We start from the raw sequence: 18721 nt of genomic DNA, 5'->3' as shown, positions 1-18721 counted from the left end.
AGGGACCCAGCTGAGCTGGACGGGGCCCGGGCATCGCCCGCGACTCGCTTCTAACCGCCTTTGAGCCTCCGACCGACCCAGCCCTGGTTCTTTTGGGAGGGAGGGGGGTAAATGCCGCGTCCTTCCCGGGGCTTCGTGGGGGCTCAAGCCCCCTCCCCACGCCCCCTTGGCTCGCTGCAAATGCGGCTGCCTCGGAAAGGGAGGAGCCCAGCCCGGCACCAGCTGCTCCGCAAAAAAAAGATCTGGCTGGTAGCTGGAGGGCGGGGAAGCGGGGAAGACCCCCCCTCCCCAGCCTCTAGATTCTGCAACCTTTGTTCTACCTTGCCTGCAAAGAAGCTGAGCTAAACCCCCTTTATCGTCTCCGGAGAGCAGAACCCAGAAGACAAGCCCAGAGCTGGCTGGGCGGCTTAGAAGGACGGATTGTGGCTGGTGCAAGCGAGCGTCCCCACCCGGGACAGGTGGCTCTGCTTCCTCTCCTCCCCAGTCCCTCCCTGCCCATGGAGAGCAGGGCATTGAGGGAGGGGACTCCGGGCACATGCCACCCACCCACTTGGCATGCCTGAGCTTTCTCGCCAGGCTGAAACTCCAGGGAGGCAGATTTTTTGGCACTGGATGCTGGTGTCTTCTGTGACTGGTGCTCTCGGTGGATGAGGTGTCTTCTCTTCCAGAGAGGTGCCAGCTTCCTGGCTCCTCCATCTGCCTGTCCATCCTTAATTCAAGATGGCAGAAATCTCAAAATCCCAAGGGCGTGGTGCCTGCTGCTCAAAACAAGAGATCTGTAGGGCTGTGAGATTTTAAAAGAAGGAAGACACCTGATCCCTTGTATCTCAGCTCAGTCTCTTTCTTCCCCTGGCCAAGCCTTTGCAAGATTAGCCCGGCAATCTCCTTTGCGTTTCCAACTGCTGGGTCATGCTCTGCTCAGGGAACATGTGGATTTTTTTTTCTTTTTCATTTTTTCCCCCTCCTATCCTGGTTATGTATTCAGAAATATTTGTGATCAGGAAGATGTTAAATAAAAAGAAAACCAACACATGGAAAGGAAAAAAGGGCCATGTTTTTGCTCCTTTGCTAATTTCTCAGGGAAGTATTTATAACCAGGGAATGGTGCCAAAAAAATTCCAGGGCTGCACTCGGCCTGGGAACAAGCTGCACATTGAAATATGTAAAAGTTTTTAAAGAAAGAAAGAAAGGGATGGCGCGTGCTTCCAATCGGGGACGGGAAAAGAGGGATTCTCGTCCTGCGGGAAGCTTTGCTTTGCAAATCTTGCGGTTCTTTCATTTAACAAGCCTTGAAAAGTGAGAAAGGAACATGCCAGCTCCAGCATTATTCCTTTGTAAATCTTCTTAGAAAATAAAAATTGAGAGTGATTGTAGCCCTGTGCTTTGTCCGTTGCTCAGAAGGTAAAGCCGAAGGGAAAAGGTGACAGAGAATGTATTTGGGATTGAATAACCAACTTGCTTTCTGCATAAAACCATATTTTATGTCCGGCCACACCCTTCCTAACACCCAGTTTGTGAGACTGCTCACTGCAGGACAGCTGTGGGCTTTTATTTATGCAATTTCGATAAGAGGGGTTTGCAATGCTCCAGTTAAAAATCAAATCAATAGCTAGGGCAGATGTCATCAAATCCTAACATCGGATGCATAAATGCAGCCAGCTCTTGGGCATCCTTTCTTCAGGGACTGCGTTGAAGATCAAAATCCACGCCAACAAGATAAGATACCCTCTGTCTTCTTGATACCTTCTGAATAGCCTTCAAGGGCAGCCCCATGCCGAGCACATTGCAATAGTCTGTTTGTGGAGGTGGAACTGAGAGCAGTAACTGTCTCCGACCGATTGGCTCATACCTATTTCCAGGATCTTCTGTCATTGGTCATTAGGCCTTGAGGACACGTCTAATTCTAGCACAGTGTTTCTCAACTTGGCGACTTTCAGACACGTGGACTTCAACTCCCAGAATTCCCCAGCCAGCCTGGCTGGCTGGGGAATTCTGGGAGTTGAAGTCCACACCACCCTTGTCCTGTTGATGAGACTTCTCCTCCCAGCCCGCCTTCTGTTCTCTTTTCAGGAAATCATTTATGGGACTGTACCATGTATCTCTACAGGGTCTTAACCACCCAGGACACCAGGCAAAGTGTCCGTGGGGAATTTTTTCCGGCTTGGAAAAACGGCTGGGCATACAGTACCTTGGAGAAGGAACCTTTGTCTTCCATCTTTCTTCACTGTCCTTCTCAATTTCTTTCCTGGTTGGCTGTCGTAGGTTTGTCTGTGTCTTGGAGCGTCTGGCTGTCCCGTTTCTTTAGTGTTGTTCTAGTGCAGTGTCCGAACATTGCAAGAATTAACTGAATGGTTGCCCAGAACCTGGGCAGAGGGGACCACTGTTGTTAGCCACTCTTTAGAGATCTGAGTAGGGGCAGCTGAGGCCGGGTCTAAAGCACACGTTCAAAGATTGCCCTCCACCACAGCTTTACCGCTCACTTCTCACAACCTTGCACATGTTCCTTCTCTTAATCGCACCCGATAGGTATGGAAATAACCAGTTCTGAGACTGACTCACCCCTCCGGTTGGTTGTTTCCCTTGAATGAGAGCCAGTGAAAATCACCAGATAACAATTTTGGATGAGATCCAGAAGGCTTGATCTAAAATTCCACATCCGCTTTGGATTCCCCGCTTGTTGGCATTACCTCTGTGTGTTTGTGGAGGGTGGGGGAATATTTAAAAGCATTTAAAAACTCCTCCCTTGCAGGAGAGTCATCCAAATGAAAGTTAGAGAAGGAAGATTTTCAAATGCAAATAGTCCTTGACTTAACCATGGTCACTTGGTGACCTTTTGAAGATAGGGCCTACCTGGAATAAAGGGGGTTATAAAACCCAGTTCTGATTTTTCGTGCCACCATCATGGTCAGGGGACTGTAGTTCTGGCTCTCAAGAACACAATGACAGGTACAGCCACTTGCAGCATCCCGCAGTCACACGATTACATTTTTTTGACAGTGTTGCTGAAAACCGGAATTTGCTTCCATTGCGGGGCCAAACCATGCCATGGCGAACAATGGGTTCTCTTAATGACCACTGTGTTTGTTTAACGACCATTGTGTTTGCCTAATAATTGCTGCAAAAAAAGATCATAATGTCAGGTCGGGATTTATGACCATCCCATAAATAGACTGCATGACGGTCATAGGGCAAGGACTATCTATCATGCAATTCCTATAGTAAAATAGTCATTGAGTGGACCAACCTCTGGAGAAAAAAAATAGCCACCAGGATCAGCTGTTACTTGGTAGAGCCCATGAAGGTTCTAAAACCAGTTTAACACTTTGTTTTGAAGGACTGTTGGGAATTTGCATAGAATTTAGCACTACCTGGTACCCTTCAGATACTTTGAGCTTAACCTGGGTTTGGTGGTGCAGTGGTTAGAATGCAGTACTGCAGGCTACTTCTGCTGACTGCCGGCTGCCGGTAGTTCGATTCTCACCTGCTCAAGGTTGACTCAGCCTTCCATCCTTCCAAAGTCAATAAAATGAGGACCCAAATTGTTGGGGGCCATAGGCTGACTCTAAGCCACTTAGAGAGAGCTGTAAAGCACTGTGAAAGAGTATATAAGTCTAAGTGCTCTTGCTATTGCTCTTAACAGTGCAATGAAATCACAAGCTGGAGAGAATTGCTTTGAAAATGTGTCCATTGGTTGCAATGATTAACAACACACTCTCCCCTTTTTTTTACAACTTTGCGGAAGAGATGCAAATGGAGTCTTTGATTGCAGTTTCTGGTTGGACGGAGGGAAAAGACAGTTAAAGAAGGCAAAAGCTTTGGAGTCAGAGGAGGCTTATGATGGCAAACAAAAACTGGGAATGTTAGCTTTGGGGCAGCAAAACTTTGACTCTGAACTCTGCTCAACCTTTCTTGATCATTCTCCCTTCTGCTTTAAAGGTGGGAGGCATTCGGAACTCATAGAAAACGGTATACAAACAGCATTATATCCCTGTTCTTTCTCTCCAGAATTTCATTTTTTTAAAAAAACAAAAAACAAGATTGGGTCCAGGCTTGCAAGATTCTTTCTGAAAAAAAAATCAGAGATGAAACCTGCAACTTTGTGCTGCTACAGAGTTTGGAGTGAGTGCCCACCACAGCCCTTCCGTCTTCTGTCTTTCTTTGTTTCTCCCACTTCTTGCAGCAATGCTTAATCGCAATCTTTGCCTTCAAGAAGAGTGGTTTTTGGGTTTTTTTGTTTTTGGCTAGGAAATAAAGCCTTCACATTGCTGTATGCCGTCCTCTCTCTTTGGCATTTTCCTTCCTGTGTAGTACTGGTCCTTAAACCAAGAGGTTGTATGTTGCGAATTTCAAGAACCCCACACCCTTTTTGCCTCTTTCCCTCCCCAGTCTGAATCCATAAGCTGCCTACAACAGGGGACCTGCCAGCCTCCCTTAAAAAGCACCTTGCTTGGAGTGTGCAAAATGACAGCATAACAGCCACACTGAATGCAGCCCAAACCAGCAGCCTCTGATAAATAAAGATATCTGCCCTCTTTTCTACCCGTTTAATCAGGTCCATTGGGAGAAAAGCCAAGCCTTTCCTTCTAGGGAGAATTCCTCTCCAAGCAAACTTTCTTACACTTTCTTTTTTTATCCTCTCCAGATGCTATTTTTTCACCCTTCTGGCATGTCCGCAATTCTACCCCCACCCGGTAGCCTTGCCCCCACCTCTCCTTATTGACAGGCAATTAATTCTCAGATTAATTTCCCCCTGGGAACTGGACCTCCCTCCCCCCTCCCTTAGTTGCCTTCATTGCTCCTTCCTGCAGGCAGGAAAGACCCTCTCTGTCTAGCTTATGGCCCTTTAGCTTAGCCTTTCCATGCCCTCCCAGGATGGCTCAGAGAGCGGTCGGTGCTCCAGTGGGTTTGGCTGCTTGCGAGGTTTGTGTCCTGACAGTTCCCAAGCAGGCTAAATATGGTTAACTGGAGTCCCGGGAAACCTGCCCGGAGTGAGTCAGGCATCGGGCTTCTCTCACGAGCCCCCCCCCACCCCATCCTCATTCTGCCTCGGCAACTCACTGGAGAGACTGTGCATTGCAACTCATCCTGATGTTTGCTTGGGGAAAAGTGAAGTGGGGAGCTGAGCCAGCTTTGGCATCAGTTCCTGGGCTCCCTTGCTTCTCGTGTTCCCTGGGAACATGCCTAGGTTCACTGCTGGGGGTGGTAGAGATGGGGATCTTAATTTTGCACTTTTGGGGGGGAGGAACCTAGAAATATTTCACTGACATTTTCGCAGAGCAGCAAACCACATTTTGGGAAGTCTGAGAATCACAACCCTCACATAAATTGGGCCCCAAGGTGCCTCTAGCCCGGTGCTCCTTTCCCTAAAATATATCTGTAGTTGTTTTCTGTTTTTGCTCTCTGGCAAATGACACCCGATGATACAATCCTTCTGGGCATTTTGGGGCTGATAACCTTGCGCTCTGAGACTTGCTCCAATTCTCCTTTTAAAGCCGTTGCAAGGCACTTTGGCTTGGTTGAATCTTTGGCTGGGAGGACATGGATTTATGAACTGTAGAAAGAAATCCTGTCTTTTCTGCCTTTCATCTCCTTCCAAGCAGGGTGACCCAGGGTTGTCATGTTGTGAGAAACAAGACAACACTCTATCTCTGCTCCCTGTGTCAGGGAGAAGTTTAGATGTCTTGATCCTCTCCTTGTTTAAAGTCTTCTAGGCCTTGGCCAAGAGAACAGGAAGATCAAATTGTGGCTTTTTGACAACTTTGTGCCACTTTGTATTTTGTCTGGATTGTCCAAGCTTCCGTTACAGGATCTCTCTTGCAAGATTCTTGCTGGAAACAATCTAGAAATTGGTTTTGCTTTTTCTGTTCATTTCTGTTTCCGGTCTAACCTTTTCGGCCTAGAATACAAGTGATATTTTAAAAACCCACATTAATTTAATGTTTTGGCCAACTAGCTGTTGCTTTCCAATAATGGTTGCTTTTTTAAGTGTGGTCCATGTTCTCCAGATCATCTCGACAGTCACCTCTACCTACGCACCTTCTCAAAGAAGGTTTCACCTTCTCAAAAGAATCTAGCCTAAACTTTCTTGACATTGGCAAGGTCTTCTCGGTCGAATCTTGACTGATGCATGCTTGAAGAGGCTGTTCCAAGCTTTGCAGAGATTTCTAGAAAGGGTGGGCTGTGTTCAGATGTGATCACTCTTGTTCCCAAGGAGGGGGTTGGTCTTCTTCCTTTTTCCACTCTTCTCACTTTCTTTGCTCGGGCAATTCTGGGTGGGCGTTTGGAATGGGGAGAAGTTTTGGCAGAGAACGGACCCTCTATTCCCGGCTTCTCTTCTCTGCAGTCTTTGAGACGTTTAGAAAGTCTTCCCGGGATCCTTGGGGCCTTCTTGCCTTCAATCAAGCCATTGTGTTGGGGGGGCTGCCCCTATCTTCCCGCAGGGAGGGAGAAATTTGCTTCTGAACTTCGCTCGGGGCTCCAGCCCTGATGGGAAATGCCGAAGGGCTCATTCCGTAAGAAGGAAGTGGGGCTTCCAAAACAGAAATCCATCCAGCAGCAAAGCCCCTTTTGTCTGTGGGTCCGCCCTCCCTTGCTTGGCCTGGCTGCCCCTCCATTTGGTGAACCATCCCTTCTCTCCTCTGGACACCCCCTGCTTTCGTAAGAGTGTTGGCAGCAGCTGCTCTGACGTGCCAGCCACCAGCCTTTGTGCCAGCTTTGGGACAGCAGAGGAACAAAAGACCTGCTCTCCAACTAGTATTCAGTGGCACATGGTAGACATTCCTGACGCATGAGTTGGTTGTGCAGGCGGAAGTCATCCAGCAGGCCAGCCTGGAGAATGAGAGGACACAGTCAAGCTTGGTCCTCCAACAGCAAGCTCTTAGTCTTTCTGTCTGTTCTCCCAACCCACCATTTAAAACCAGATTATTCAGCCTTTCCCAACTCTGGTTTGGTCTTGAGAATAACCAGCGTTGGTTCCTAGTTTTATAGCATGGAGCCACCATAATTTTCAAGCTGAGAGAGCTCTGCCTGTGAAGGACTTTGCAGTGCTGGATAGTTCATGAACTGAATTTGCTGCTTGAAATGGATCGACTTTCATTCATTCCAGCCCCAGAAGCACTGCAGATTGGAGTAGACCAAGCAACGGGAAAGAGGGGGTGCAACTAGGAACCGGTCGCCCCAAAAATGCAGGTGTCCCTAGGTGGCTATGCACAGCCTTCAGTCCTTGTAAGGATTTAACAGGTGGATTCTAGAAACCTTAAACTTCCAGATCCTATAAGGCAGGGGTTCTCAACCTTGGCAACTTTAAGACTTGTGGACTTCACCTCCCAGCTTTGCTGGCTGAGGAATTCTGGGAGGTGAAGTCCACAAGTCTTAAAGTTGCCAAGGTTGAGAACCCCTGCTATAAGGTGTGATATTTTTTTTCCTGAGCCTGACAGATTCTCTGACCTTGTTAGTGGAAGAACTTTTATGATGGCAACTCTAACCATCTTGAGCTTAGATCAGTGATGGCGAACCTCTTAGAGACCGAGTGCCCAAACTGCAACCCAAAACCCACTTATGCATCGTTGGGTGCTGGGTGGGTGTAGCCCATTGGCTGGGTGTGGCCAATTGAGTAGGTGTGGCCCATTGGCTGGGTGTGGCTGCGGTGGTAACGGCAGACTGGGTGGGACTAAAAAATTCAATCAATCAATTCCAACTTTGCAAGATCTTTTTTTTCCCCACAAGAAGTTGAAATTGACTGATTAAACCTTTTTTTTTTTTTTTGCACATGGCAGTGGAGGCCTAAAGCGAAAAGGTTTTATAAAACCCAGCTGAAGGCCTAGGACTGGGGTGACGGCACGTGTGCCCACAGAGAGGGCTCTGAGTGCCGCCTCTGGCACCCGTGCCATAGGTTCGTCACCACTGGCTTAGATGCTGTGAATATGGATCACCTGTATAGCGGTCAGATATTGAAAATGTTCAGAAAGACATAAATTCTGCTTCTTATCTTGCTTGTAGGTCATTACTTCATTGGGTTGAGGCACACACATCATTTTTCTCAAATGTAGCTTCCTACCTTTTCTAGCCCTGTGGATAATTAGGCTTCACCTGCATTGTGGGCTAATCTGTAGCTCATTTCATTGATACACATCGTAGCTACCTTTATAGGGATATAGAAAGAAGCACCAGCTAATTCAATTTGAATCAAGATTGTTGGTTCTGGTTGGTAAGGTCTTCTTCTGAGATTTGTCCTCTCTTTTTCACCTTCCTGTTCTTTCTTCAGCATGGAAACAGGTACTCTGTGGCTTTGCTAAGAACCTTTTCCGACTTCACATTCCTCTTTTTCAGCACCATCTCTTGTGGCTTGGAAGCCATTCTTTGGAGACAGATAGTTGGACCTGGAGAAGAGTTGGCTTAGAGTTGGTGTTCCTTTTCAAGGACCTCAATGTCAAGAGATAAAAAACAGAAAGTTACAAAAAAGAAAAATAGGAATTGTTCTTTCTTATTCCATAGGACAGGGAATGAGTCTCTTCAGTGATGGTCTGTTAGGATGGTCTTCTAGTAGGAAGAGTGGTGGAATCAGAGAGCTTTGCTGGAGATGTTCAATGGAGGTGGAAGAGCTAGCCTTCGGGGACACTGATATTTGGATTCCTGTGCTGAGCAGGGAGGCTGGATTTCATGGCCATGTCCAACTGTGATTCTCTCTTTGTGAGTGTGGCTTGTAAATTCACTGCAATACCCTGATGGAAGTCCTGTGTGGCCAATGGAAGCAGATTATTGAGTTCGTCAACAAGCAGGTGGGGACTATTGGTTTGAATTGCAGTGGTAAGAGTGATACGTTGGCTCATTCTGGGTAGAATCCTACAAGAATTTCCCCCACCTCTTCAAATTTGGGCAGAATGGTTTTCTCAATATCAGCTCAGTGTCAACTTCTGCAGCACCAACTTGATGCCTCCATCTGTCTTTTGCCAGTCTCCTGAAGGTGGTTTCTCTCCACTCTGCTGACTGATCCTGAATCCAGCACATCAGGCTTTCCTTGATTATTCCAACCATCAGATCTGGAATGAGAGCAAGCCATTTAGATGATTCTCTTGGAGTTACCATCCATCCTTTTGGCTGAGCTGCAGAACTTGTGACACCTTCATTGTCTGGAGTGAACTGGAGCTCACAAGCGCCAAGAACCTTCTCCCAGAGATCCGAGAGTTGTTGTTTTATAGACTGAAGCTTGTTTTCTTCCTCATGACCAAGACTTATCAGCCTCCCCCAAGGCCCTGCCCTAGCACTGGATCAATTGAAGCTGATTGCTTTCCCCTGGACTGCGGCCAGCACTTCCATTACTTGCCTGGGGCTGGAAACAATCTCAGCTACCGAACCATCAGCGAGCAGCCCTTGCTTCACCCATGGAGATCTTTTGAGGACTCATCAAATGGGGTGGATGGAGGAGAAGTCACCTAGATGTCTACCTGGATTGTTCACGCAGCTCCTTTTTCTTTCCTACTGGTGTCCAGTCCCATCCACACCTCTTAATGAGTGGTGCTCTCTCTCTCTCTCTCTCTCTCTCTCTCTCTCTCTCTCTCTCTCTCTCTCCCTCCCTCTCTCTCTCTCTCTCTCTCTCTCTCTCTCTCTCTCTTTCTCTGTCTCTCTCCTTACAGCCTTCAGGCCCAGAGTCTCTACAGAGGAACAGCACACAAACCAGAGCAAATAAGTAAACAGAACAAACTGTTGAAGCTTGTCCAATTCAATGAGCCGGGCTTTGTAGGCTGGTTGCATGGAAACATCACGCCTCATCATGTTTCACATTTGCTTAGTGCTGAAGGTCATCTGTGCTCACTCTGGGGTTGTCTCTGGTGATGTTCAGCTGGGCAAGAATGTTGATTTTATTTGGGAAGAGACAAAGCTTTGTTCTGGGCTACCAGAAAAGAGGCTGTTTAAGGAGCCACTAAACCATTGCATGTGCCCCCCCCCCAATTCTTTGCCACCAAGCCAGTTTCCACCCATGGGAGGATGAAAGAAAAAATGAAGATGGTGGCCATGTGGTCACAGCAAAGAAGAATCAACTTTAGAGCTTGTGTTCATGGCTGGTTCTTGTTCTACTTTTTTTTATGACTGCCCATCTGTGCTGTAATGGGTATATGCTAATTAAGGCTTAAAAACAAAGCAAAGGCCAAGATGGCTTATTGCAACAGTCCAGGACAATTTTAGAAGACATACATTCAAAAAGCAATCAGTAGAAGTGTCCTCAGACGTGTCTGTCTGGGACAAGGTCATCTTTAGCTGTGTTTTTCCTCATGACGAGCTACTCAAGCTACATCCATGTTTTAGGATGTGGGAAGCTGAGAGTTCCAGTGGTCAAATGGTGGTTTTTATTGGGCCTGTTGGCCTGCCAAAGTGATTATCCAAAGACAAAAGGAATGGAGCAGAGTGCACTTACCCCATCCTTCCAACACTGAGTTTTGAAGGAGGAACCCACTTGTACTGCCCTGGTTTAGTCAAGTTAAGTGGTTGCCATGTTTATTGACACTTGGAATAAGCTTCTTTGAATTCACCTTGATTCCTGGTGACTTTCTGGACACACCCATGTAACTTTCCTGGCAGCGATATGGAAGCGGTTTGCCATTCCTTACCTTCTCCAGATGTTTTATCTCATGCAACTCCCAATCCGACCAACACCTGTGAGACTTCCTGCTAGTTTCCCCTCAAAGACTAACTATATGTGGCTTCATTTGGCTTTTTCTAGATCAGCCAAGGACGTGAAGATCCGCCATCTTCTGCATTGATTCAGGTGCTCCAGGCTACCTAGTTGGTGGTCCAACCTGACCAGCTGGTCATATTCGTCTTGCAACCCAGAGAATTCTCCACTTCTGCCTAATTCAGGGCTTGGTCCTCATTCATGGGAATCTCATTATGAGCTTGCCAGTCCTTCATGGCTGCTCTTTTTGGAGTGAGGTGAGGTGGTAGATGGGATTCCCAATCCTCTCCTTGCTGCAGAAGTTCATCTTCGGGGGAGGAATATTTAAGAATTAATGCCTGCCCTTTATCCTTACGTCAGGCCTGATGGCAACTCCCTAGTGAATCATCAGCTCTATCAATAGCTGTTATTTAATCTAGCTAAATAAAACCTCCATATTTAGAAGATTTGGATGTCTAATGCAGCTTATTATGAGGGCTGTGGCTTCTTGGGGATTGAGAACACAATGATGCAAGAAGGTCACTGACCCTTCGGATTTTTCTCTCAGTCTCCCTTGCTTCTTGGCTTCCTTGTTCAGAGAAGTTGGATTCTTGCTATATGACAGCCTGGGTATCGTCAGGAATAATTTGAGATCCCCTTCTGTGAAGCAAGAGGAAGAACTGAATCCCCACCTGCTAAGTGCAGCAATCGCGCCCATTTGGTGGATGCCTGGAAACCCAACAGATGTTCAGCCAATGCGTGGGTTCCTCTCCAAAGGGGAGGGGGGAAGGATTGTGGGCCACGCAAAAGAGCTGGGCAGAGCAAACAGAGCTGCCAAGGAGAGGCCTCTCTCAAACAAGAATTGTTTTGTGCAGGATATTCATCCTGCAGCTTTGCACCTGCTCCCTTGCAAAGAGTTCTGGGAAGTTTGCTGGTTTTGAAGTTGATGGGAATGACCTTCTCAGGGCTGGTCTGCAAAGAAATTCAACCGCTACCCCCACTTAAAAAAAAGACAGAGCGAAAGAAGGTTACATTTTGGAGAAAGTTTGGTGATCAAACTCAGGACCAATGAAAAGAGATTTCCCAAGGGGTATATGGGAGAAAAAAAACCACCGCCATCCCGTCGGGATGATTCTTTGGTGGGATCTTCAGAAGAAGCTTTGGAGTTAACTGTCTATTGCATGCAGTGGGGTGGGGGAAGGGGGCAGAAACCTCCAACCTTCCTTCAAGCTGGGGCATTGAAGATGAGAACTATAGGATTTGGTCCGATTCACTGGAAGGCCTACAGATTGAAGGCAAGAAAACGTGATGTATCATTTTGGTAGAAAGGTTACTTCAAGGGCTTGAATTCATCCTGCAGAAAGGGGTAAACCTTCTAATTGTGGTCCTAAGTCATGGTGTGTAGGAGAAGAAGAGGCTGAGCTGGAAGGCGGGGTTAAGTGTGTCATCAGTTTGAAGTCATTGCGTCGTCACAAAAGACCTAGGTCCAGCCCCCTGTGAATTCATTGATCCTTATCTAGTGCCAATTTAGCTTTGATTGTTAGTTGACTAGATCCTTGTATTAGAGGTAGCAACAATAAACTCTTCTGTGCTTTGAATTCAGTGAACGCCCCTGGTTACTTGTGCCTGACATGGTGGCCATTAAGTGGTTGACTACAGGACTCTGCAAATGCCAAGTGCCCAAAATGGGATCGTGTGAATATGGAAAAGGGAAGTGGCCATCAGAACCTTTGAAACCGGGCCTTAAGTACCTCTGGGGAGTATAGAATCAAACACAGGATGCAAAAATAAAACCAATAATCAAGACTCATTTCAGTTTTTGCAGTAAGCAGTGGACAGCCACCTGTCTGAAATGGTCTAGGGCAGGGTTCTTCAAACTTGGCCCTTTTATGACTTGTGGACTTCAACTCCCAGAATTCCTCAGCCAGACTGCCTGGCTGAGGAATTCTGGGAGTTGAAGTCCACAAGTCATAAAAGGGCCATGTTTGAAGACCCCTGGTCTAGGGTCTCCTTTCTGAGCAGGGGGCTGGACCAGGAGAGCTCCAAGGTCTCTTCCAGCTCTATTCTGATTGATTGATTGATTGATTATTCAATGAGCCCTGGAGGAATTTGCTTCTAGAAAATTGAGAGGGATTCCTTCATACTTTTCAGGAAAGGAGGAGAAAGTGATAATCACAGATCGGCAAAGATAACAGATGATAGAAGCATCCTAATAGTTCTAATTAGCAAACCTCGTTATTCTCCTGCCCATCTACTGTTGCTATCCACAAGAAAGAGTCATTCTCTTGAAAAGGAACGTGTCAGTTGTATTGCCATAGCAGTTCTGATAAAATGGACTGAGAATTGAAGATGTCAAGGTTGTGCCAATTAGCATGTAGTCCTTCTATATTTATATCTTCCTAACATGCTTTCACTCCTCCCAAAAGATGGTTTTTCCTCACAGGAGGTCTGTTATAAATTCACACAGTCACTAAGTGACTATCATAAGTCAAGGACTACCTAATGATCTACCTGTAGAATTGATTTTCCTAATAGGGTGGACATAGAGCCAAAAGATTGTTTTTCCTCACAGGATGTCTGTTATAAATTCACACGGTCACTAAGCCACCGTCATAAGTCAAGGATTACCTACCTACTAATCTACCTGTAGAATTGATTTTCCTAATAGGGTGGACTTAGAGCCAAAACTGGGGGCAGTCCTATGGAAGCTAGATAGGTATGACTGTAGCCCTTAATTCTGTTTTTTTTTTTTTCCTCCTCCAGGAGATGCAGAAGCAAATGTAGAAGTTTCCATGCCAGATGTGGTAGAAGCTGAAATTGGGGAAACAGCTGTTATTAACTGTGAGTTCTCTCTCCCAGAGAACAGCAGCTACGCTTACATCAACTGGTTCTCTGTAAGTCAAAAAAATCAGCTTTTTGGGGTGGGGAGGTGGAAGAAATGTTGGTTTCCATGAAGTACCACCAAGGGTGGAAATGTATGGAAGCTTTTGAAGAACAAAGAGCTCTAGGGCAGCCATGCTGTCTCATTTCTGCCTCCTGTTCCTGTAGGTTTATCTTTTTGTGATCATGACACTCAGTTTTCCCTTCATCATTTTTGAAATGCTAACTTTGGCAAATCTTCCTGGAGTGTAAAATGTTGTTAGCACCGCATTTGATGGTTCCAGGAATAAAAGAGGTTTGGGTTGTTTCAAAGTTTTAATCTTCTTTTATCTCTGGTTTTTATTGATTTTATTGTCATTTCTTTGATGGTCGTGAGCTGCCCAGAGTCCTTCAGACTCAGACAGCATGCAAGTTTAAAAAATACGATTGCTGATAATAATAATTCTGGGAACGGCAAGCAGGGGAATAAAAAAGGATGACTTCTTACCTGTTCTAAAGGGTTGATTTTAAAAAATAGCTTTAAAATAGATAATTTTTAAAGATAGGTTGGTTTTTGTGTAAAACAGGACTAACTAAGCATGTCTCTTGCATCAAGAAGTTCAACACTGCCCCCATTCGACAATTTATTTTATAATTTACTCTGAAGGAAAATTCTTAGTCTTACTTTTATGGAAGTTTCAGTAATGCTCAGTTGGATTTGTTGGAATGTGGCTGCCTTCCAAAAAAGGTCAAAATGAATATGTTGGGTTTTTTTAAAAATAGAATTGCTCTGGGTTATAGTGCAGTTTTCGGATTACGATTAGCACAATTGGATCTAGAACAGTGATTCTCAACGTTTGTGTGACGGCGACCCCCGTCACACAAACGTGCTGCGCCCCCTATGCGCGGCGCGTATGCGCGGCGGCGCCCCCTATGTGTGGCGCGCATGCGTGGCGGCGCTCCCATGCACGGCGCACATGCACGGCGGCGCCCCCTGAGGGGGGGAAATGGCGGATCGCCTTGTTCGGCGACCCCCGAGAAATGGTCGATCGACCCCAAATGGGGTCGCGACCCATAGGTTGAGAACCGCTGATCTAGAATGTGGGTTGCTTGTTAAGTGAATCACATCCAATTTTACAACTTTTTTTTGCCACTGTTGTTAAGTGAATCACTTTGTGACTTGGCTTGTCAGAAGGTTGCAAATGGTGAACACAAGACCCTGGGATGCTGCAGTCCTTGTAAATACATACCTGTTGCTAAGCACCTGAATTTTGATCCCACGACTGTGAGGATAATGTGAGGGTCATACGCGCAAGGACCATTGTAAGTCCCTTTTTCCATGCCCTTGTGACTTCAAACAGTTGCTAAACAAATGGTTGAAGGTCAAGGATTACCTAGAGGCGTACTTGAAAACCCTGGGTCAGTTTCCCAATAATCTGGCTTTGCTTGGAAAAATGCAACAAATTCATCTTGGGGTGGCCCCTATCTCCAACCATACAGCATTCCAGGGTCTTGTGTTCACCATTTGCAATTCACTTAATAATGGTGGCAAAAAAAAGTTGTAAAATTGGAAATGATTCACTTAACAAGCAACCCAAATTCTAGATCCAGTTGTGCTAATCCTAATCCTAAAACTGCACTATAACTCAGAGTAATTCTATTAAAAAAACAACAAAACAGCATATTCATTTTGATGCTCTCACATCTTCTCAGTCCTTCAATCTTGGCTTGGACGTAACAGTGTAATTCTTCCCAGCCGTCACTTGGTGGATTTCAGATCAACCCCCACTGCATTGTCTGGAGGTCTTGATTCTGGGCTGCAGGTGGAGAAGACAGTCCCCCAGGAGGAGTTGGCCTCAAATGGCCCACCTTTAGGGGGATCTACACAAGGTATGATCCAGATGCAGCAGCCATTGTTGGAACCCATAAAAACCAGACTGAGCTTCAGATTTCCCATGGTGGTGGGTATCTTGACTTTTTTTTGCCCATCCTCTGTGGACCCTCTGCAAGTCATCTCTGTTCCTCTCTGTCCTGACCCCTCTCCCATTTCTCTTGCTCGCCCCCTTTCTTGGACTTTTCAGGGGGAAAACATGGCACGGAAGAGAATCATCTCCTTGATCCAAGACAAGGAAAACTGGGCAGAAGACCAGTACAGAGACCGTCTGAACATTGCCAAGAATTTCTCCCTCACCATCAAGAAGGTCACTCCACAAGATGCCAAGCTCTACTTCTGCCAAGTGGGGCTCGGCAGCCTCGGTGTCAGCGAGAACCGGACCAAGCTACAGGTCTCAAGTGAGTGGTCCACCTCCACTTAACCCAGTGTTTCCCAAACTTGACAATTTTAAGGCATGAGGACTTCAACTCCCAGAATTCCACAGCCAGCAACGCTGGCTGTGGAATTCTGGGAGTTGAAGTCCTCATGCCTTAAAATTGTCAAGTTTGGGAAACACTGACTTAACCTATATCTCAGGTTTTGGGGGATTTGCAAGGAAGGTCCAAGCGGTGGAAAGCCCCTTCCTTCTGCCACACAGCCTGACCTCTGTCTTGATCCTTTTCTCTTCCAGAAGCCCCAGAAGCCCCCGAGTTTCAGCTGGCGAAAGATGGATGGCGAGCTTCTGAACCCACACTTCAAGAGGTAGGGATCACTCTGTGTTGCCTGGATGTTACATTTAGCATATCTGCAGGGGACTTCACCCCAAGATTTGGACCTCTGTCTGGTCCATCCCCTGCTCTGAAGGCATCCAGCTTCTCCTGGAAAGGTCCAAGTGGAGCAGGGAGAAGTCAGGGAAATGAAGGTGACAATTGTGCAAAGGCCCACTTTTTAATTTCAATTTTTTGTAATGTGCTTGCACAGCTGCTATTTCCTGACATTCTGTCTTTTTTACTTCTCACCTCTGAGAGCTACAGAATAGATCATGCGATTTTCTTTTCCTCCAATATAAAAAAGTTTGAATATAATATCAAAACTGGCAAGAACTAGCATTTGGAATGGAAAAAGAAAGAAGAGAGAAGAAAAGAGCAAAAACAAAAGGCAGAAATCAAAGGGGGAAAAAAAGAAATGACCACCAATTTTCTTTTACAGAAGTTTTAAGAATAAATCTAAGTTCCCCTCTGACTCTAGCACTGCTTTCATTTATAATCTATTATTTTAATTTTAATTCTCAAAAGCAGGTGTCGTAACTTCCTTGTTTTCTGTTTCCCACAAACAGTCAGTAAGGGGTTTTAAATCATGCCCTTTTTTGTGTGGTCTCTTTTTTATTTTAATTCATAGATTGGGATAAATTTGGGGCATACACATATATTTGGGGACAAGTAGAGAAAAGTATTAATTTAATCTCTACAAGTCCTTGGAACAGAGGAGGTAGGCACAGAATAATGGGGTTGATATAATCTGCATAAGCTGTATAGAAATCAAATCCCTTAGATAAGGTGTGTCCACCCTTGGCAACTTTAAGACTTGTGGACTTCATCTCCCAGAATTCCCCAGCCAGCCATGCTGGCTGGGGAATTCTGGGAGATGAAGTCCATAAGTCTTAAAGTTAGCAAGGTTGGACATCTCTGCCTTAGATGATGGTTGCCAAGGGCGGATTTCCCCTTTAGCTCTGTGAAAAGCATTTCTACCTCCAAATTGGAATTTGAACCCTGAACCCATGTTAATATCTGAGCTGTTCACTCCTAAAGAGCTGCCAGGCCTGATCTTGTCAGTGTTTCTCTTCTTCAGATAGCCACCTGTACTGCCCGCAATGGCTTCCCGCTTCCAAGCATCGTGTGGTACAAGAACAGGGAAGCCCTTCACCCCAAGGATGAAGGTACGTCTTGTTGAGGTTCTCCAAAGCTCACCCTAGACATGGAGCCAGAAAAGGGCTCACAAGGTCATCCAGAAAAAGGAAGGGCCCTGTTCTAAGGTTGGCATCTTGTGATCCAGGAAAATCTGATTATCTTCTTCTATTCCCTGTCCTGTGGGTGAGAACGATGCCATCTGATTCTGGGTCCAGGAGAGACTTGTTTCCCCAGCAATAAGTGTTTAGTTCTTTGGGGTGGCATGTGAAGATGATGGCTTTGAGGACCCCTCTGGGCTGAAAAGCAAAGAGGTTAAAGATGAAGCAGGAGAAGATGGGATGGAAATCTTTTGACTTGAGAGCAGGAAAGACCAGTGTTTCAACCTTCAGACTCTACCCTATGGGGATGATGGCTTAATAGTAGGCAAGACTTCCGAATATGACAGATTTGGCTAAAACAGAGGCGTCTAACCTTGGCAATTTTTTAAAAAGTTTTTTATTTATAGTACAGTTAAAAACAAAGATGGACATAATGTGACATTCCAAAATAAATATTCCTAACAATTTGTTCCTCTTGATATATGTAATTAATACATAGTTCTTGATCTCTATATAAACATATTCTTCTATACAATACAGTTATATATACAGTTATATATAATTCTATCTGAACTCTAATTTAAAACCCGAGCAGTTCTCCTTGATTCACACCAGTGATAAAATTTGTCCCAGATCTCGAAATAGTCTGATCTGTCTTATCCTTCATTTCCATTATGAGCCTATCCGTTTCAGCACACGATAAAATTTTATATATAATCTCTTCTTCTGTTGGAATTCCTTTATTCCTCCAGTTTTGAGCATACACCAATCTAGCAGCTGTGAGAATGTGTAACATCAAATAAAACACTCCTTTGTTGAAGAATTTTCCTGGGCTTCAATTCCCCTCTCTCGTCTAGGATATTTTTATATGTTATAATCTTTCCCAGTTGGATAAACTTTGGGTGTACATGCATTTCTAACGATGAGATCTAACTGGGAACTTGGGTATAATTTGGTTGCCAGATTTTAACCTATACATCAATTAAAGCTTGTCTGATATAGTGCCTTCGGAAATATTTATTTGTCTTATATTTATGATCCCACAGCATAGCGTGCCAACCTATTTGTAGGTCATGACCTTCCAAACATAATAGTCTTCTATTCTTTAATAATATTAACCTTGGCAATTTTTGAAGACTTGTAGACTTCAACTTCCAATATTCCCCAGCCAGTATGGGGAATGGGGGGATTCTGGGAGTTGAAGTCCACAAGTCTTCAAGTTGCCGAGGTTGGACACTCCTGGACTAAAACATGATTACACAACTGAAGGAACTTCTCCTCTGAATGTACGATGCCGTCCTTGATCCGCTATCTCAAAAACAAAATCGATTCAATG

The 18721-nt window shown here is 45.5% G+C and overlaps 1 protein-coding gene across 2 annotated transcripts in view; it reads left to right on the top strand.

Annotated features, from left to right (window-relative positions):
- MCAM (melanoma cell adhesion molecule) overlaps window positions 1-18721 on the top strand; it is a 29568-nt gene that overhangs the window by 1128 nt on the left and 9719 nt on the right. For both annotated transcript variants that reach the window (XM_039350623.1, XM_039350622.1), the window contains exons 2-5: window positions 13412-13542; window positions 15589-15799; window positions 16072-16142; window positions 17229-17316. In XM_039350623.1, coding sequence (XP_039206557.1) covers window positions 13412-13542; window positions 15589-15799; window positions 16072-16142; window positions 17229-17316 — 501 coding nt within the window. The remainder of the gene's footprint in view (window positions 1-13411; window positions 13543-15588; window positions 15800-16071; window positions 16143-17228; window positions 17317-18721) is intronic.

This window comes from Crotalus tigris, unplaced genomic scaffold (genome assembly GCF_016545835.1).
Source record: "Crotalus tigris isolate CLP2741 ecotype Arizona unplaced genomic scaffold, ASM1654583v1 scf7180000018340.3345759, whole genome shotgun sequence".
Classification (NCBI taxonomy): domain Eukaryota; kingdom Metazoa; phylum Chordata; class Lepidosauria; order Squamata; family Viperidae; genus Crotalus; species Crotalus tigris.
This window is presented reverse-complemented; position numbering and strand designations above follow the sequence as displayed.